This window comes from Panthera tigris, chromosome C2, assembly GCF_018350195.1.
Source record: "Panthera tigris isolate Pti1 chromosome C2, P.tigris_Pti1_mat1.1, whole genome shotgun sequence".
Taxonomy (NCBI): domain Eukaryota; kingdom Metazoa; phylum Chordata; class Mammalia; order Carnivora; family Felidae; genus Panthera; species Panthera tigris.
The window spans coordinates 147430134-147451813 of NC_056668.1; the positions used below are offsets into that span (position 1 = coordinate 147430134).

The following is a 21680-nucleotide window of genomic DNA, read 5'->3' on the forward strand; positions in this document are numbered from 1 at the left end:
GGGAGGAGAAGAGAAAGGGGCAAGGGCACTGCCTCTGCCCTCTACTGAAACCTTTAAAGAAAACAGACCGTTAAAGCCTCCTGCCCCTTTGTGTGTGTGTTGCGGCAGTGTGCTCCCCTGGCCTCACACACACACAGCATCAGGCACTGACTGGAGCTGCCCGGAGTGGGTCCTGAAGACGAGCAGATGCCCTGTTCTTCCAGGGCACCCCCTCCCTACCCCTGTCCTCAAAGGACTTCTCCCTGCCCAGCAGGATTCCTCTCAGCTTGCTTCCCAGCTCAACCCCTCACAAGTGCTGCAGGGGACTTCTTTGTAGAAACCAGCAGAGTCCAGGCTCTTCTAGCATGTGAGGCATGGCTTCCGGGCCTCACCTAGTCAGCTGGTTTGCATCACCTGCGTGGCAAGTTTCTCTCTACACGGACTACGGTTTCCTCTCCCTTCCCAACAGTGGTGTCCAGCCAGTTTTCACTTGTGATAGGGGCATTTTTCTTGAATTCTCTTACCTCCCATTTAACGCCCGGCTAATTCAGAAAGTCAAGGCCAAAATCCTTGACACGTTTCCCCCAGTGCTGCCCAGCTGATCAAAATGATCAGTATCAGAATGTGAACACAATGCTGGAGCTCACTAAAAAGGAACCTCACTTGGGGATTTCCCTACAGTAAAAAGACTCTGAAATTTTCTTTAAATTTTAATGCATCCAGATTGGACTATTGTCAGGGATTGCCTGACTTGGGGGTCTACTGTTAACTCAATTCTGAAAACTGAATCTCTGCAAGTCTTACTGTGAGAAGTTATGAGGTATTCACTAAGAAAATACAAATTCCTCGGAGTCCCGAGGAGAAAAAAGTTAATTGTACTTGCCCTGCAAATTCTCATGTGGACACTAAAAATATCACCATGAATGTTTTCTCTAAGAGCCAGTGCTCTGTGCCTAGTGAACTGGTAGAGAGGGAAGTGTGGAGGCTGTGGGTGGTTTAGTAGGTAAATGTTCTGTCCCCAAGGCAGCAACTCCCAGAGAAGATGGGACATATTCCTTCCTCAGCAAAGACCTCTGTATGCAGGTCACCTCGGCTGAATGACAACAACGGAGCTGGAGGAAACCTGGAGTTTGCAGGGCAAGAGAGACCAAGCACCATCCCGTGTGCTTGGTACATAAAGCACCATCACCGAGCAGGTGCACCATCTGGGCAGGTGAACATCTCTGCCTGCAGTGCCTCTCCGGCCCCACCTCATGCCCCGCCGATACTCAGCCGCCAGATGGAAACGGGCAGCAGAGACGAAGTCTCTTTGCCGCCTGGCTCAGCAAAGAGACTCGACATTTTCTTTTCCATTTCGGAAAGATTACTGGAAGTCTGGACGAGTAAAGAGAGATGACACAGGCACAGATTTAGACTAAGTATATATTTTAATTTCTACAAGGTCCCCCTTTTCAAGTTTTAGGAACATTTAAATGAAGTGTATACAAATTAGACATTGCCAATATGTACAAAAGTATTCTCTACAGTTTTTGAACAATACCAGCTATATCATGTTTCATTTGCAGTAAACGACATTACAAAAACAGTCCAACAATGCATTTTCTATTAAGAAGCACAATACACAACGTAATTAAATTTTATTAAAAAATAACTTAAAATACAGAACAATCCCCTCTAGGCAGAAAAGCTGTTTCTGTAGTTCATTCAGTAAACACACAGTTGAATGCTACGGCTGAGGGCTGTTCTTGTCCATGGAAGAAACAAATGAGGCTTCCAGGGCCCACCTTGTTGGGATGAAACTCCAGCGCAATGGGCAGTGATCGTCTGTGGTAGGTGGGATTCTGAATGGCCTGCGCCCCCCCCACTCCATGCCCAAATCCCAGGAACCCGCGCCTGTGCAGTCACTCCTGTGATTATGTTATGTTCTATGGCAGAACTGACCTTAAAATAGGGAGACTTGATCAGTGGGCTTGATCTAATCACATGAACCTTAAAACAGAGGAAGAAGGCAGAGGGATGGGAGGCGTGAGAACATGGGCCATTGAGAATTTGAAGATGGACGGGAGCACGCGAGAAGGAATGAGAGCAGCCTTCAGGAGCTGAGGCAGAAGCCTTCAGATGACAGCCAGCAAGGAACTGAATGAACTTGGAAGCAGATTCTTCCCCACAGCCTCCATAAAGGAATGCTGCCCTGCTGACCCTTGATTTCAGCCTTGTGAGACCCTGAGCAGAGAATCTAGCCACACTGTGCCAGACTCACAAGCTACAGAACTGTGAGCTAAGAAATAGGCGTTGTCTTCTGCTGCTAAGTTTGGGGTACTTTGTTACACAGCAGCAGAAAACAAATACATCGTCCAAGGGTAACTTTTCTTAACCTAATTAGATTTGGCAGTTTGTTGGGCTTCTGAATGCGTTTTTTTTCCCCCACTGAATATTACAGGCAACTTTTGAAAACCCTTCACATGAATCACACATGGTTTTGTGTTTACTAAGAAGTCCGTTTATTTGACTTGGGTCCTGTTTTCTAACGTACTCTATCAACCTGGCAAACAGCTGACCACTTAACCCTGTTTATGAACCTTTTACGGATGACCATTTTAATATATCCAAGGTCTCCCCTCCACCCATCCGAGGCTGTCAAATCCCTCCAACTGAGGGCTCTTTCCCACTTCCCAGGTACCCCTAGCCAAGGCCTGGGTTGGGTTGGTGCAGAGTTCCACACCCGACATCCAGTAGGATTTTCTTCTGTGTAACTGATTAAACTGGCACTAAGGTGATTAAGTACACTTGGGGGAAAAACTCAAAAGATTTAAAAAAAAAAAAAAAAAAAAATCACACCAGTTTTTACAGGTCAAATCCTTTTTGGAGGAACCACCCCAAACCGAAAATGTGTCATCTGTGCTGTCGTGCACACCCTCTTCCCCTGTGTGATGTCCCGGACTTCCTCGTGTCGTGCGAGGCTTCACCGAGTCCGAGCGGGTCACGGCAGAAAGAGGAAAACATGCTGGTGCTTAGAACAGTTCAGCTGCTGTTGTGGTATCTCTCTCTCTTACTTGAAAGACTTAAAAGCTCTGCCAAGTGTCTCCAGGATGGTGGCAGTGAGGTTTTGGTGGTACTTTGAAGTCCACTCTTCAATCGACTCTTCCCGAGGCACACATGTCAGTTACGTGCAGCAGCCCTGAGCGGCCACACAACCTTCTGGGTCAGTCCTGCCTGCTCCGGAGGACCCCAGGCCACACCTGAGCTGGAGAGAATCCCTCCAAATATTTAAAGTGAATACAGCTCAGAAGGAACGTTTGGCGCCAGTGAATTAAAATAATAATAATAATAATCTCTCTTCTAGGAGATTCTAACGTAAAGTACACGTAAAGAGGCACCAAAAGGTACCGAGCACCAAAACATGAACTGGAATAGAATTGTTTCTACAATCTAAACTCGTGATAGTGTTCATTAAAAAGCACATAAAACATTAGGTCCTTAGGGACAGTGCAGGTACACAGTTAAGGCCGATTTATTCTTCTGAACCTCACCTGCCAGCCGGAGTGGGCTGTATGATGACCACTTTTCCCGATCCTCTGAGACAACCAAGAAGGAAAGAATGAAGAACTCCAGAGCCACTGCCTTATATTCCTGGCTACCATCAAGTATCAATTCTGGGTGGTTTGTTCTTAAGAGCACGTATGTATGAGACTGTGTGATTGGTACATAAATATTTGGCCACCTTTAACAGTTCTTCACAGTTCTATGCTTGGCAGCATATATGCTAAAACCTGAAAAACGGGCAAAAAGAATCTGTATTCTAAGGAATACATGAGATGGAAAGAAATCATCTGTCTAAAATAATATTGCAAATGATACTTAAATTTCATGATTTCTTGATTCAAGAAAATGAAATTCATTTCCATAGTTGGCTACTGTAAAATGTGGCATAAAAATATTTTTAGGAGACATATCTGTATTTCAAATTCTGTGTACATGTAAATGAACGATAACAATTAAGTGCCTATTTTTGAAACTTATCTCTAATATTGAAATAGAACAACAGACTGCCATTAAGTTTCTCCAACTTTTAAGTTACCAGATATTTACAAATAAGATATAATTTGTATAAAAAAAAAGGGGGGGGGACATTTTCAACTATATGTGCTGCTTTCACTGGGGCTCCGGTGATGAGAGTAACTTCGGTCACTTTCACTGTCAGAGCCATAAGATCTACAACTCCTGTATAACAAAAGAAATATACAGACACCTTTTAACTTCAACCCTTTGAATTCCTCTTGAAGCCTTTTTTTTTTTTTTTTTTTTTTTTTTTTTTTTTTTTTATATGAGTGGCTTGAAAGCAATACTGATGTGGCAGAGCACAGTGGGTGGATGAGTGGGGTCTTGACTGTGGCAACAGTGTAGACTTTTCAAAGACGTTTTAAATGACAGAATAGTAATATCAACGTTAAGATAAAGAAACATCGCATCTTGGGAAATTACTTGAAATCCACTCATGCAAATGAGCAGAATAATTTTCCATGTTACCCAAACTGAACATCAATATTTAATGAGACCGAGGAAGCAAGGGATAAAAAAGGTACACAAATAGTTTCATTAAAAATATGGAAACCAAGGGGCGCCTGGGAAGGCTCAGTCGGTTAAGCATCCAACTCTTGATTTCAGCTCAGGTCATGATCTCATGGTCGTGAGATGGAGCTCTGCATGGGGCAGCTTAAGATTCTCTCCCTCTCCTTCTGCCCCTCCCTCCCTCACTTACCCCTCACTCCAAAAAAATTAAAAAAAAAAAAAAAAATGGGGACCCCATGAGGGATGTGGGAGGAAGGTAGGGCAAGTGCATGCAGATAGGACCTCTGGGAAACTAAGTCAAGAGGACCTGGCAATTGTCACCATTCAGTTATTTTGAAAAAAATTCAGGGAGCCAGTCACTTTGCCAAATGCTAGGACATACACAGTAGACCAAGTATAGTTTCCTGGGGCTCAAGGACAGTACAGAATAGTGGACAAGACAAATAGGGCACACGGCAGGGAGGTGGGGGTGGCATAACTCAGGGTGAACAGTCAGGGCGGGCCTCCTGGGGCAGTGGGTTGCAGCTGAGGCCTGTGGGGTAGGTAGGTGGGAATTGGCCATTTCAAGAGGCGTGTGTATCTCCAGGCAGAAGGAAAGGTTCTAGCACATTAAAGGAGGGAAGACAGAAAAGCCCCAGCTGGAGCTGGTAGGTAGGGAGGCCTTACATGCAATGCTAAAGAGCCTAGACCTGCCCTTCTGGCAGCAGGGAGTCCTTCAAGAGTTTCAAACAAGGGAGGTGTTTAGATTATACCGATATTCAACAAGGATCACTGACAGTAGTTGCAATGAATGGGAGAAGGGTTAAGACCAAAAAAGCAACTAGGAAAGGGACACCATAAAAAGTCAACACAAAGACTCTTACAGTACCAGGCAAAATATGTTACATAAAATGTAATATGTGTAAATATCTGTAATATATAAAAATGTTTTTACTAAAAATTGATGGTATAAACCTCAACTCTGCTGTTGAAGCAAATGATGACATTTTAGTATACATTTTTTGATTAAAAAAAATTAACAAATCTGTTTTGCTATTTTTAGCAACTAGCCCTATTTAAAAGAATGGCCCATGGTTTAGGTGACCTTCTCTCTTTACTCCTTGCAAACTATTCAAAGATACGTAAGTATTACAAGATCCATTTTGGATTCACACATGTAACAATACCCAGCAAACCTGACCCGGCAACCCTTAACACAACGGCCACTTTTATTTAGTAGCTGCCTGTGGACTGCTGAAATTCGAGAAGAGAAAAATACTTCTGTCCTCCCAAGATTACGCTTTCTCTTCTATTAGCTGTCTGTCACCTCATGCACCAAGTGCCCACAGTACCGTGCAGTGCCCTAAAGGAGGGGGACCCACCTGGACCGCCTGCTGTAACTTCTGCCTCGGTGGTAACTGTCACTCCTCTGGCTCCTACTTCGACTCCGACTCCTGCTATAGTAGCTATCGTAAGTGTAGGACCTGCTTCAACAGCAACAACACACACTCAATTTTCCCACTCAGATACTTATATGCTTCCATTTCTTTTTATGACCTGATCAGTGTTCTCGAAAACAAGGGCCTAGACGACACTGCGAGGACACAGCTGCACAGCAAGTACTGGAAACACTGAACAATTGCCCCAGTCAGACTTACCATAGTAAAAAGAAAAATGTTCATTTATTTTCTGCATTGAAAAATATCACGAAGTTGACACTGAGTTAAGTTTGAATGAAGGTGGTGGATCTTATTAGGCAATTATATCCGATAAACACCTGCCATTACAACTGGTCATCAATGGTCACTTTTGACACTAGAGTACCATGGGCCAACAGATAAAAGCTGTCAAAAAGACCTCACGTAGATAGGGTAGGATTACATGAGACAAATACAGTATCTACACTTTTCAACAGAATACAGCACTTTTGAAAAGGAAGTGAAGGGTTTTATAAAACAAGGCTTTTCAATCCCGCCCCCACAAATGGTTCCCCACCCCTTCCGTACCTGGACCGACTGTGGGGGTCGTACGAGCTGCTCCTGGATCTGCTCCTGCTGGATGTCCTAATATTAATCACATGAGGGACCATCATCTTGTGGGTCAGGACAGGCTATATAAAAAATCTAGACGTTTCTTTGCCCACCAAGGAAAAAACACAATGAAATCCAGTAGCTGTATTTCATTTGTATATCAAAAGTATGTTGTATTTTTTAAAAGCCAGGTTGGTTATCATTAGAAAGCTCATGTCTTATTCAATTCTTCTATGAGATGCACATAACGAAAGTCTCTGGGGAGGTTCGAACTGGGTGGGGAGGGAAGGGTCTGCACAGGTCAGACGTCTGTAAGTAAAATGAAGCTGCAGCACTGGAAAATGCCTGAGAGGCAAGAGGGTTTCAAGAACGTGGAAGAAATAGAGACCCGGGGTCACCCCCGACACGCTTCATCTTGTGGCCCCTGTTAACAAATCAGTCCTCCTATCCCGATCCCTAGTCCGAGTCAAGAAAGAGGTGACTGCAGAGGTGAACTAAGGTTAAGGAAGATGTACTGGAGGTGGAGGGAGGGGGAGCTGGCGGGCAGGGCCTCTTTTAAATATTTTTACCGCTTCTCTTTCCTCACTCTGATAAGATCACATCCTGAGAAGAGCCAGTGACAATCTGACAGTTCTTAGAAACAACTGGACGAGCCAACAGGCCTGTCTACTATTCAACAGTGACAGGATTCTTCTCAACAGCTCCCCCACTCTGCCTGCGCACGCCCTGAAGAGCAGACAGGATGGAGACCACACGGGAGGGCGGGGTTCGCGAGCTCACCTGTGGCTTTTGTAACTGCGGTAGGAGCTGCTCCGGCTTCTTGAGCGGCCTCTGCTGTACCACCCTCTGCTCCGACTTCTAGAGTAGCTTCTTGATCTGCAATTAAGAGTGAAAAGGCACAATTATATGAACTCACCTTGCCGTTCAAGGCCTTACTAGTACAGTGGGAAGGGGAAAACACAACAAAAGGAAAAGTCTTTCATGGAACTCTTCATTGTGGGTGTGCCAGTGGTAGCTTATGAACAGTGTTTAAATTGAACAGAATGGAATAAACCAGAACAGGCTGCCAAAGGTGTGTTCACTGGAACCCTATCTGTAATATCGGAAGAAGAAATAATCCAACTCTCCATTAATGACAGAATGGGGGAAAAAATTAATGCACAGATATACAGCAGAATATTCTAATGTAGGAAAATGACTGAACTACAGCTACATACATCAACAGAGACATCTCCTGGAACTTAATGTTAAGTGAAAAATGCATAAATAGAACACATGACATATGTATGTATAAAGACCTTTTTGAAAACCTACAAAAACAACACTGTATACAAATAGAAACATCTCTGGCAAAACTGAAGAAAAACAACAAAACTATAACAAAAGTTTAGAATAATGTTCAACTTTAGAAGAAAGGAGGATAGGGATATATCAGGTATGTCAAAGCTCTATTTTTTAAACTAGATGACATTTTAAATTATTTATTTATACCTAATCATTTTATTTTTTTCTATCTATTTAATACAACAAGGAACTTAAGTAGCACAATTCTGCCCCCCCCCCCCCCCAGCCCGCATTCACTTGGCTCCCCACCCTTCTCCCCCAACTTTATACCTGTCATTTAGGACAGAACAATACCCCTATGTCTAGGCTGCTATGTAACATTTTCATAGTTTTTTGGGTTTTTTTTTAATGTTTATTTTTGAGAGAGAGAGAGCATGAGCAGGGGAGGGGCAGAGAGAGGGAGACAGAGGATCCTAAGCAGGCTCTGCACTGACAGTGGAGAGCCCGATGTGGGGCTCGAAATCACAAACCACGAGACGATGACCTGAGCCACAGTTGGACGCTTAACCGACTGAACCATCCAGGCACCCCCTCATAGGTTTTATTTTATTCACTATGTACTTATGTTTTGGAAGACATGATGTGCTTCCAGTTTATCTATAAGAAAATGGAACACACTGTCTTCTAGTAAGACTCCCGTCATTTATTCAACCATTTTTTTTTTTCAATTACTCAACAAGTATAGAGCAGACTCTGTGAGGTGACTAAAAGATGAGTAGGAAGTAGTTCCCGACTTCAGTGAAGTCACAGTGTGGTTAGGGGAGTCAGGGCCAGGCGAGTAACCAAAACAGAGGCTGTCCAGTCTATCAGCTGCATAACCTAAAGCAAATTCCTTAGGCTTTCTAAGCCTGTCTTCGTTTCGAAGATGAAAGGCCAGCCACTCCAAAGGCAGCAGTAAGAAGCTAAGTGAGTGGCCAGCATCAACAAGAGCTCAGAACTGCTGGAGTGTGAATGAGAAGGCAGACGTTGAGCAGACAGGGAGCCAAAGTAGCTCCATAGCTGACCGCACCTGGCCTATGAACCTAGAGAGAACAGGCCAGGATTCACCAGCTCTCCAGGCCTGCTGCGAGTCAGGGCAGGAGGAAGAAGAGCCCACAACACAAGCATGGAACGGTCTGAGAGGGAAGAGGAGGACCACCGGCAGGTGCCAGAAGAACGGAAAGGACTGAAAACATGCCCTGGCACTCATGCGAAGTACCTGAAAATAGCCCGTTAGGGAGAAGCAGGGAGGGACGGCACAGAAGGCAGCCTGCAAGCAACTAAAGAGTAAATGGGGCACTGTTACTACAGACGGCACGTACTGGTTCCTATTTTTAAAGAAATCTGGGTGGGAAAGGGAAGATAAACAACTAGAAAGGGGAAAAAAGTTCTCGAAGATTCTTATGTTTTAAGTTCAAGTGATGAAGACCAAGCACAATAATATATTAATGGATAGGAGTAACTAAGAGACAGTGAGGTAAAACCGTGAACTATTTATAAAGAAAATTTAAAAAGGAATACAAATTACTAACTTCATGCCACCATCACTAATTTTTTAGTTTGTAAAAATTCTCATTCTCTGCACTGTCTATGCTGACCAAAGTTACAGGCAACCTGAACCAAAATACATAAATCTAAAGATGATCGGTCTTGCCATGCCCCTCCCCCAATCCTTGAATAAAGATCAACTAGATGCAGGTCTTGGGCGGGTAACTTTGCTTCTCTGGCCCTCACCTTCCACTTGTGTAAAATGGAGAGTTAATGATCTCTAAATCCTACACAGTTCTATATGTTCAGGATTCCCTTCTACGACATCACAGAGAGGTGGGAGAACAACACACACCTTGAAAGAGAGAGACTTGCCATCTACCACGGCAACTCATCTCTGTTGCCAAAGAGCTTTAGTTGATTAAGCTAATAGTTTTTTTTTTTAAGTTTATTTATTTTGAGAGAGACAGAGACAGCGTGAGTGGGGGAGGGGCAGAGAGAGGGAGAGAGAGAATCCCAAGCAGGGTCCGCACTGTCAGCACAGAGCCCGATGTGGGGCTCAAACTCATAAACCGTGAGATCGTGACCTGAACTGAAAGCAAGAGTCGGACGCTTAATGAACTGAGCCACCCAGGCGCCCTGAAAAGCTAATCGTTTTTGACACTGAGCCCAAATTTCTTCCCCTAAAATCTCCACTTCCTATGCTCCCGATCTGCTCTCTGGGTCACACAGCACAACACTTCCCCTCATTCCCTTCCAGACATTTGGAAATAGTAATCTTGTCCCTAATTCTGATGTTCTTCCAAGCTAAAAATAACAGACTCTCCTTGGGAGGGAAAAAGGAAAGAGAATAAATACAGGGCTCACCGATAAGACGATGTGGAACTTCGTGATCGACTTCTTGAGTGACTGTAGGAGACAGACCTTGTTCTGTGTCTTGATTTGGTTTCAGATTTACTTCGAGATCTGCTTGGACTCCTGGACTGGCTATCCCCATCCCGACTAGGTGTCTGCTCATCACTTGAACTCTCCTGATTTCTTGGCCTCCGGTTTAAGCGTGCTGTCTTTCTTACTTCATCAAAGAGAGACCCAGGCCGGACTTTATTTTTGCTTTTGATTTCTATCCTCAAGCCTTGTGGCTTCATCTCAGGTGCAGCAGTCAATGCCTTCACTTCCACAGTGCTGGATGTAGTAGCAGCCGGGGCGGCCACGTTCCCCACACCTTGCAGGGGCTTCCATTTATTATCTAAGAGACCGATCTGGCTCTTCTCAGCCACCTCTCTCTTCACAGTGCTTTCTGCAGCACCGGCAATGCCAGTGGGGCCGCCGTCCTGTTTGCCCATGTCCCCCATTGTTTTGCTTTCAGACGTGCTGCTTTCCTGCTTTAGCTCCTCTCCCTCAGGACGCTCCGTGTGCACATCCTGCTTTAAAACAATGTTTATATCTGGGGTGTCGAGCCTTGAGTTTCCTAGAGGGGATGCCTCCTTTGCTGGGGAACTCCTATCAGGAGTGCAAATCTCCATGTTGTCATCTGTCTGAAGCACATCTTCCACTCCACTTGAGACAATTTCTGCAATATGCTGAACGTTTGAGGGAGAAGCAGCTACATTTTCATCAGTATTTAAAGCTCTAGGAGAAATGCTGAGTTTACTATCATCTTTAGTAGGCTGGTCGATATCTGATGGAATCATTACTGTATTACATTTACCTGAAAGGTTGCCCTCTTCACAGGACTTCTCAGTTTGCACAATACTTTCTTTCAAGGTTTCACTGTTTTCAGAAACTTGTTTTTTCTCTTTTGCCTCCTGAGTAACTTGCTTTTCACTAATCTCCTCTTCCTCCTCCTCACCAAATTCTAGTGGAGGCTGCCAATGAAATGCTTGTTTTCGTTTTGGAGCCTTGTGCTTTTTGTCTTTTTTCCCTTTCAATTTCTCTTTTGCTTTTTTGGTCTGTTCCCTTTTAAGATTTTCCTTTGACCCGTGTTTGTGCTTCCGTGCCTTTCTTCTAGCGTTTTCTGAATTGGAATAGGACCCCTCAGAATCAGAGGTTGAAGACCGCTGTTTACTTGACTTCCAAGCACCATTACCATCAGGCAGTGAAGTACTTGCTGAAGACTTTGCTGTGGATTTGGCTTTGATGTGAATTTCACCAAACTCTGACTCAGAATCTGATGTGGCTTCACCTTCCTCCTTATCAGAAGATGGCCGGGAAATATTTTTACTGTTTTTAGTTCCATCTCGTTCGGAGTTTGATTCTGAGTCCCATTTACTTCCCGCATAATTCTTTCTTTTGTGCTTACTGCCATTTCTAAGGTGATCAGAAAGATTCTCTTTCAAGGCTCTTTTTTTTGAACGAGGGCATTCTTGTTCGGGCTTGGATTTCTCTTCATCTCTGTTTCTCTCTTGCTTATTATTCATTTCCTTTTGGACTTGCTTCTCTTTCTCCTGGGCTGACTGTGTAACTTGAACACTTGACTGTTCACTGTCTGAAGAATAATCTAAAGATGACCTGCTTTCGCTATACTTTCTCTGACAAGACTTGTCCCTGCTTTTCATATATTTATGGCGAAGCGTCTTTTCAGAACTGCTGCTGTGCCTTTTACGAGAAGTGTTATTTTTCTTCCCGCTGGATCTGTATTTTCTCTTGGCTCGTCTTCTATCATCACTGCTAACAGAAGAGTACGACGATGATCTACTACACTGTGAATGATCACTGTATTTATTTCGTGAATGAGATCTAGATGAGGGAGACCTAGACCTCGAACGTGAACTAGCTAGACTTCGTGACCTTGTGTATGATCTGGAATAAGATCTACTCCTAGAAGATCTGCTCCTTGACCTTGGTGAGCTTTCTGAACTTCTGTCACTGTATTTTGAATAAGCACTCCGATCACTTTCTGAATTTTTTTCTCTTTTGTGGTAGGATGATGAACTTCCAGTCTCTTTAATATTTGCTAAACTGTAAGTGCTTTGGATGGGCAGCAAGTGGGTTGTTTTAGCTTTCATTTCCTGAATTCGCTCATACGAGGGCTTCCAGGGCTTCTGTCCAGGCTTCCACCTTGAAGGAGGGGGACTGTCACTCAGTGGTATTACAGGAATATTTTCTGCCACCACCGCTTGTACTATGACATTTTCATTTTGTGGCACTGTTGTTCTTAAAGGTTCTGTTTTAACCGGTTTGTTTTCACTTAACTGAGAGGCTGTTCTTTTTGGTGATTTTGATGCTGTCCTTTGGTGCCCTGACTTGGAACTAGATCTGGACTTTGATCTACTTCGAGAATGTGATGAAGATTTTGATGGAGTCCTTGATCTTGAGCTTCCTCTAGAATAAGACTGTGAGTGAGATTTAGATCTGTAGGAGTCCCTGCTGGAATGGGTTGAAGAGCTCTGGTCATCCTTATCAGATTTAGACCAGTCCCTCTTTGATGAGTGATGAGACGATAACGAGGAAGAACGAGATCTCCTTTCTCTATCACAAGAGGATTTCATTCGTCGGGTGGAAGATTTTGAGGATTCTATGTCAGATGGTACAATAATCCTTCTCTTCTTAGTCTGCTTGTGTCTTCTGCAGTGTTTCTGCTTTTTCGCTTTCTTTTTATGCTTCACCTTTTTCTCTTTTCTGCGTTTTTTATGGTGACCATCGGAGTGTCTTGCCGTACTAAGGTCTGAATAATATCCATTATAGGACCATGATCTGGATCTCTGGGACAAGCTTCTCTCATCCCATCGGCTTGAACAGGGGTCACTTAATCTGTAGAAAATGACCCAACATGCATGCAGTTATTTATAAGCATGTTTCTATATTTTCAATTTAAAACACGTTTGCTGTCAATACAAATGTACTGACAAAAGCCCAGTGAACAACATAGTACTGACTCTATCCACACTTTGAGTACACGTAGGAAGGATAAATCAGAGGGATAGGCTTCGTGATTTCAGAGACACGCACTAACAACTACTAACAGAGTTACTTACAGAAGGACTTAGTTTAGTTTTTTGTTTCTGTTTCAATTAAGCAAAGGATTTCAAATTTGACAGAAAAATGATTTTGAGAGTCAAACGAAACCAAAGCAATTCATCACAGGAGCGCCGGTCACATCCCGAGTTCCCGCCCAGGATCTGTTCATGACCCTCTGCTTCTGGGAGCAAGTTTTGAGAGACAGTCCAATTAAGTTCCCAAACAATTCTGTCGATTCCCTGCAGACAGAGGAGAGCTGCCTGAACTTTAAAGAGAAGCGTCTGGAGAAGCTAGCATGGCTTCTGTTTTATTTCAGCTTCACAGAGGTAATCAAGACTCTCTCTTAAGGTTTTGGTTAAATTAGTACAGAAATGGAGGAAAAAGCACATAAAAACAGATGCAAGTTTTACAATCTTAACGGCAACCTGTCACGTCAGGGCCCACAACTCAGAGGCCTCCATACCACTGTGTCTAAATCACTCTCACACAGCAGATGTGCACCTTTTATTCCCTCTTCCAACTTGTAACCATACTACTGGGCACTCAAAGAGGAAAAGAGACTTCTACCGGGAACGATTATAAAGGGTCCTACTGGTATGTTTTTCACTAGCTATTCTGGAGCCAGGCCCATTTCTACAACAGATATTCCACTGTGGGGTGTTACTAAGGGTAAGAGACAGGTACACTGTTGAAGCAGCAACAGTCCCTGGGGTCAGAAGTTAACCAACACGAAAGGTACAGATTTTCTATCTATTCAATCATCAGTGACTAAGAGCCAGTGACCTGACTAGGAAAGAACCTGCTATATAATTTTTAGGTGCTGATTATTTTTAAAATTGTACAGGAAATCTCTGAGAGATTCGGTAGTTTTATAGTTTTATGAGGGAAAACAGAATCTTGATTTAAAAGCACCCTGAAGCCAATCAGCCCTCCTAGTTAATAGCTCTCTTTCTGCCAAGTATTTCCAAATGTATTCTCTTTGGTCACAGTCTAACTTTCAATGTAAGTCTTTAATGAAAAGTCCAGAAGTAAGTCTCTCTCCCCTTAACACTTAAAATATAGCAGACACAGAATTGTGCTTATACTCAAGGCTCTTACTTGTCTCCTTTACTCCATTTTTCTCCACTAGGTGGTCTGTATGCTCTTAATCTCTGCATTTCCTCTTTCCAGTGAGGAGGAGTTTCACTGCTATCATCATCGTCTGATTCAGAACATGATCTTGATCTTGGAGGTGTGTGATAGCGCTTTAAAAACAAAGATAGGAATAACTATTTTTAAAATACCTCTTAATTACAGTCTGCTATAGGACAGAGTTAGGAGTATGACCCAAACTCAGATGCCATTCAAAGGCTATAATGATTAAAGTACCAAAAGGATGGTATGAAGTTATGTCAAACGTAAGAGACTAAAAGAAATGGGATTTTTTCTTTGAAATCCTAACAGTTACCTTCATTAGCCTAGATTACTCAACATACTAAGATTTCTCAACATAATCACTTATTGCTTCTCAGGCCATTTCATACTTAAAAACATAGCAATAAATTTTCATCTAACAGCAGTACGTTCCCATACCTATGGAGAATACAGCTAGTTCCTTGAACAGATGTTGGATTATACCTAAAATTAAGGCTGGGGTTTTGCCTATAGGCAAAAACATACTGCTTAGATAAGTAGTTTGAAAAAAGAAGTCTTAATAAACATACAATTGTACCCCTTCCTTTAATCTTCCGTCCAGATTTTGATACAGATGGTTTCTGATCACTTACAATGGGTGGAACATCAGGAATCTTCCTGGAAAAGAAAACTGAAAATTAAAAATAAGCAAATGCTAGGTGGATTTCTCAATATTTAAATGCAGAATTTATGCTCCTACAAAACAAAATCATTTCATTTAGATCCAACACCTCTGTAAAATGAAGCACTCCCTAGATAATTTTTCTAAGCAAACTCTTCAAATGCCAAAATTTAAAAAGAAAAACAAAAAAAAAGTAATCCAATTGAGTAGAAACATACCATACTATATACCTTTTTAAGCACAGTACTTCTTTTATTTTAAAAAAAAAAATTTTTTTTTTAACGTTTATTTATTTTTGAGACAGAGAGAGACACAGCATGAGCGGGGGAGGGGCAGACAGAGAGGGAGACACAGAATCAGAAGCAGGCTCCAGGCTCTGAGCCATCAGCCCAGAGCCTGACGCGGGGCTCGAACTCACGGACCACGAGATCGTGACCTGAGCTGAAGTCGGACGCTCAACCGACTGAGCCACCCAGGTGCCCCAGCACAGTACTTCTTTTAAACAAAATCCCTTTTTATGTCTCTTGTCAAAAACAGTGATGTTCTGAGGGAATCCTAAGATATTCCTGGTTCTTATGCTTAAGTTGTGTTTTTTATTTACATACATACATACATACATACATATATATATACATATACATATATATATATGTATATGTATATATGGAGTTTATTTAATTATTTAGAGAGAGAGAGATGGAGCACGTGCATGAGCAGGGGAGGAGCAGAGAAAGAGAATCCCAACCAGGCTCCACACTGTCAGCACAGAGCCCAATGCAGGGCTCAATCTCACGAACTGCAAGATTATGACCTGAGCCGAAAGCAAGAGCTGGACACTGAACTGGCTGAGCCAACCAGTGCCCCTATTTCAAATGTTTAATAATTCATTTGTCTTCCCGACTCTGAGATAAGCTACCCCTCCTTCAATGCTGCCACCTTATGGTAATGCTAAAAGTATAGTTTTGGGGGCAGCTATCATCCTCCATGCATGAGAAGTCTTCATACCTCAAGTTTGTTTGTTTATTTTGAGAGAGAGGTGGGGGGGAGGGGAAGGGAGGGGGAGGGGGAGAGGGAGAGGGAGAATCCCAAGCACACTCTGTGCTGTTAGCACAGAACCCAATGCAGGGGCACAATCCCATGAACCATGATATCATGACCTGAGCTGAAACCAAGAGTCAGCTTAACTGACTGAGCCACCAAGGTGCCCCCACCGTAAGTTTGTTTTTTATCTGTTATTAACATAATGGCTAGCTTTTATTGAGTACTATGTGTCAGACATTATGTTAATCAACATTTTTAACATTTTTATTGGTAAATTATATGTAACATAAAATTGGACATTTTAAGTTCGCAGTTCAGTGTATTAATTACATTCACAATGTTGTACATCCATCACTACTACCTTTCCAAAACTCAAACCCAAACTCTACCCATTAAGGAATACCTCCCCAGTCCCCCCAACTCCCTCAGCCTCTGGTAACCTCCAATTTATGGCCAAATAACATTCCACCGCATGTACACACCACATTTTGTTTATCCATTCATCTGTTGGTAACTTGGGATCAGTTGTTCTCCTTTTTGCTACTGTGAATATGTTGCAATGAACACTGGCATACAAGTATTGTTTGGTTCTTGATTTTCAATTCTTTTGAAATTGTAGCAATAGAATTGTTCGGTTACATGGTAAATCTCGGTTTAATTTTTTGAGAAACAACCAAACTGTGTTCCACAATGTCTGCATCATTTTAGACTCCTGCCACCAATGTATAAGGATTTCAATTTCTCCATATCGTTGCTGACACTAGTTGTTTTGGTTTTAGTTTTAAATTACAGCCATCCTAGTAAGCGAGTAGTATCTCATTGTGAGTTTGATTTGTATTTCCCTAATGACTAATGATGTTAAGCATTTTTCATGCACTTACTGGCCACTTGTATGAAATGTCTATTCAAGTGCTGTGCCTATTTTTTAAACTGAGTTGTCTTGGGGTACCCGGGTGGCTCAGTCGGTTAAGTGTCCGACTTCAGCTCAGGTCATGATCTCGCAGCTCGTGAGTTCAAGCCCCGCGTCGGGCTCTGTGCTGACAGCTCAGAGCCTGGAGCTTGCTTCGGATTGTGTTTCCTTCTCTCTCTGCCCCTAACCCACTTGCATTCTATCTCTGTCTCTCTCAAAAATAAATAAACATTTAAAAAGAAATTTTTTTAACTGAGTTGTCTTTTTGTGTTACTGTTGTCCATGTTTTTGGTGTCAAATATAAGAATTCATTGTCAAACCCAAGGTCATAACAATTTACTCCTATGTTTTTTAAGAGTTTTATGGTTTTATCTCTTATATTTAGGTCATGGACTCATTTTAATTCTTGCATATAATGTGAGGTAGGGGTCCAACCTCATTCTGTTGCATGTGGAAGTCCAGTTGTCCCAGCACCATTTATTGAAGAGACAGACTTCTTTCTCCACTGAATGGAATCTGCACCCTTGTCTGAAATCAACTGTCCACATATACTGGTGTGAATTTATTTCTGGAATCTCAAGTCGATCCCATTAGTCTATATATTAATCTTTATGCCAGTACCACTCTATTTTGATACCTATAGCTTTGTGTTAAGTTTTGAAATCAGAAAGTATAAGTGCTACAGGGTGCATGGGTGGCTCAGTTGGTTAAGTGGCTGACTTCGGCTCAGGTCATGATCTCATAGTTCATGGGTTTGCACCCTGCATCAGACTCTGTGCTGATAGCTCAGAGCCTGGAGCCTGCTTCGGATTCTGTATCTCCCTCTCTTTCTGCCCCTCCCCCACTCCTGCTCTGTCTCTCTCTCAAAATTAAATAAACATTAAAATAAAAGTAGAAGTGTTCCATCTCTGCCCTTCTTTTTCAAGATTGTTTTGGCCATTCAGGGCCCCCTGTGATTCCAAGATTCTGGATATGGACTTTTCCATTTCTGCAAAAAGGCTGCTGAAATTTGATAGGGATTGCACTGAATCCAAAACTTGCTTTGACTAGTACTGACATTTAACAATATTAAGTCTTCCAACCCATGAACGTGCAATGTCCTTCCATTTATTTAGTTCTAAATATTTTGTGATTTTCATTGTACAAGTCCTTTACCCTTTTAATTGAATTTACTCCCATTTTATTCTTTTAATTTTTTTAATGTTTATTTATTTTTGAGAGAGAGAGAGAGAGAGAGAGAGAGAGTGAGGATGAGTGGGGAAGGTGCAGAGAGAGACAGAGACACAGAATCTGAAGCAGGCTCCAGGCTCTGAGTTGTTGGCACAGAGCCCGACGCAGGGCTTGAACTTGGGAACAGCAAGATCGTGACCCGAGCTGAAGTTGGACACTTAACCAACAGAGTGACCCAGGCGCCCCCCCACCTCTTTTATTCTTTTAGATGTTGTTTTAAATGCAACTGCTTTCTTAATTTCCTTTTCAGATTGTTCATTGCTGGTTGTTAATAAGCACTTTAAAGGCATTGGCTCATTTAGACTTCTCTTAACAGCACTATGAGGTAGGCACTATTCACATCTTCATTTTAAAGAGAGAATTTTAAGAGGTTAAAAGTCTTGCCCAAAGTCACAGAAAGAAATGCAACTTGACTCTTAAAACCAATATACAGGGTTTTCTAAGGGTCCAGATAAACATAAAATGATACTGTAAAAAAAAAAAAGTCAACTACAAAGTATACAACAGTTTATTCAGCCATTTCATGTTCATGACATGACTTAATTCTCACAATGAGAGAAGTAGGTATCTTGGTAGGCAACCATTAACCCCATTTTCCTTGTGAAGAAAAAGCAGTGAACTTGCCTACCGGTGTTCAGCAAGAATTAACATTTACCTAGGAACCTTTTGGTACTGATCCAATTCTGCTACCCTCCCTTCACCTGACTGCTGGTCAATCAGTAAGGTGGCAAGTTCATATGGCTGACAGCCCTTGCTTCTTATCCTTGCCTATGATGAGTTCTTGAAGCACACTTAATTATAACGCCCAAACGACTGATCAAAATCTTAAGGATCCTAATAAAATAGGTCAATGGGCTATCTTAATACAACACAACTAGCAGTCAATTATGATTTAAAATAATTCTGCACAAAATAACTTCCAAAGATGTTATGTGACTAAAGAAGAGTGACGACCAAACAAAATTACCAGCGGTAATCAGTCACAAATGCAATCACTGCTTTAACAACACCAGATAACAGGGGTCAGCAAACTTTTTCTGAAAAGAATCCAAGAGTAAGTATTTTAGGATTTGTAGGCCAAGAAGAAAATTAAGGCTAATATGTAGATAGTTACATAACAAGAAAGAAAACAAATTTTAACTAATATTTTATCAATGAAATTTGGAAATATAACTGAGTATCATTTCTTTGTAATAAAGATCTACTAACGAAAGGAATGGAGCCCTTTTAAGGAGGAGAGAGAACATTTCACGTTAATTGGGGTTCACAGTGTTCCCTATCAATATAGTGCTAATGCTGATCTATAATGAGACTGTACATATTTCATCTTTAAAAAATATCTTTTCACATAGATGGGTTATATGGGTAGCACTTGAAATACTGGAGAGTTCTACCAGCATCACTGTGATGGGCAGTGCACCACGTAGCAGTGTAAGGCAAGAGAACACCACATACAAACTCTGCTACAGCCACTCAAGTCTGCTGTTGTAGCACAGAAACAGCCCTTGCTTATTCTCTTATCATGAACAAATGGATGTGGCCGTGTTCCAGTAAAATTTTATTTATGGACATTGAAATTTGAGTTTCATATAATTTTCACATGTCACAAAATATTACTCTTTTTATTTTTCCTACAAACATTTAAACACAAGAAAACCATTTTTTTTTTAGCTCATGGGCTGTACAAAAATAGGCAACAGGCCAAATTTGGTCCATGGACCATAATTTGCTAATACCTGCCATATGACAGAGAAGCTAACCTTTCAAGTTTCCTACTTTCTGAAAGTCAAATAGATTCCATCAATGAACTTGGTATCTTATATTTTAAGAAGAATCCCACTAAAATTTATTAACAGCCAGTTTTTAAAAATGAAAACACCAGCTATTAATTCAAAGATAAATCCCATCTTATAATAACTTTCTAAAATAAGACAATACTAGGCTTTAAAAATATTTAATGAATTAAACGATAACCTTATGTGGACACCTGACTGTGAACAGGAACACGTGCATAACCTCTTAACCTTCAATGTAACTCTTCATCGGGCACTTATCAATTACACCAGCCACATTATGACATTTCTGTTCAAACAATATTTCTTTTAATAATTCTAAACTTGAGTTAATACACAAAATATACTATTATACCAAATCTAAAACTACACATTACCTTTTCCAATGCAGAGAAGTTATCACTCTCTGTTAGCAAAAGCACTGTTGCTCTGTTAGCAAGTTAGCAAAAGTCACATATTTATGATACTAAATTATATCCCTAATCAATGCAATTAATTTTACACTATTCAAATTGGAACACGTTTCATCACTCAAGTGGATCCAAAGAGTTCAACTAACCCTCTCTTCTGATAACCAAATCTCACCTCTAATGAAAAGTCAAGGAAAAAAAATTAGTAATGAAATCTTTCCAGACCTCCCGTAAGAACTTCTCCCCTGACCCACTTGACCAACCCCCTTTCCCTATTAGTAGAATGTGAATTCTGAAAGGCACGGTACATGTCATTCATTAGCCTGGCATCTCCCACAGTATTCTTCAAAGATCTTTGCCTATGGGTCATGCTCAACAAATAAGTGTGGAAGTGCCGTGAGCTGATGGAATTACCATTCACAGAAAGGAAAACAAAGAGGTTAATCACCCTACTTACGGTTCAGGTTCCACTGTGACAAGAGGCATATCTCTTCTCAGTAAAAATCGGTTCTCTGGAACCGGGGGAATCTCTTCTGGTCGGACCACAGGCTTTTCCCTTTTAGCATTTGAATCAACTGACCTTTTTTCATTGGTATCACTCCTCTCAGAGTAACTTAGAGAGAACAAATCAAGTCACCAATTAAAATATGCAATGTCTGCATTTCACAAGAATATTAAATAATGATATATAACAATTAATAATAAAACAATAGCGGGGTGCCGGGGTGGCTCAGCTGGTTAAGCATCTGACTCTTGATTTTGGCTCAGGTCATGATCTCACGGTTTGTGAGACTGAGCCCCACGTTGGGCTGTGCTGACAGCAAGGAACCTGCTTGAGATTCTCTCTCCCTTCCTCTATCTGCCCCTCCCCTGTTCACGCATGCACGTGCGCTATTTCTCTCTCTCTCAAAATAAATAATAAACTTAAAAAAAATTTTTTTAATTATGGAACAGCAAAACTATTAATATCTCACAAATCTCAAAAGGTGTGTACAATTTTCACAAAGAACATATAAAACATTAACACAGTGAAAAAGCCACAGTACTAAAATTATGGTATGAAACTGTCAAATGATCCTTTGTTCTTTTAAGAGTTTCAGGGATTTTTTTTCACCTGCAAACACATAAATCTTTAATATGAAATGTCTGTGCTACCCTTAGATTTGTCAGATTTCA

The 21680-nt window shown here is 41.6% G+C and overlaps 1 protein-coding gene across 16 annotated transcripts in view; it reads right to left on the minus strand.

Moving 5' to 3' along the window:
- Positions 1–1399: 1399 nt before the first annotated feature.
- The window catches only part of NKTR (natural killer cell triggering receptor), a 61936-nt gene continuing 41655 nt past the window's right edge, over positions 1400–21680 (minus strand). For 9 of the 16 annotated variants that reach the window (XM_015537053.2, XM_015537052.2, XM_042957058.1 and 6 more), the window contains 8 exons: positions 20962–21117; positions 15029–15116; positions 14424–14569; positions 10236–13118; positions 7338–7433; positions 6534–6590; positions 5910–6014; positions 1400–4200 (listed from right to left, as the gene is read on the minus strand). In XM_015537053.2, the coding sequence (XP_015392539.1) occupies positions 4113–4200; positions 5910–6014; positions 6534–6590; positions 7338–7433; positions 10236–13118; positions 14424–14569; positions 15029–15116; positions 20962–21117 (3619 nt within the window). In that variant the 3' untranslated portion in view covers positions 1400–4112. Of the gene's footprint in view, positions 4201–5909; positions 6015–6533; positions 6591–7337; positions 7434–10235; positions 13119–14423; positions 14570–15028; positions 15117–19268; positions 19339–20961; positions 21118–21680 lie in introns of those variants that run through there. The other 7 variants (XM_042957064.1, XM_015537054.2, XM_042957057.1 and 4 more) reach the window with 6 other exon arrangements.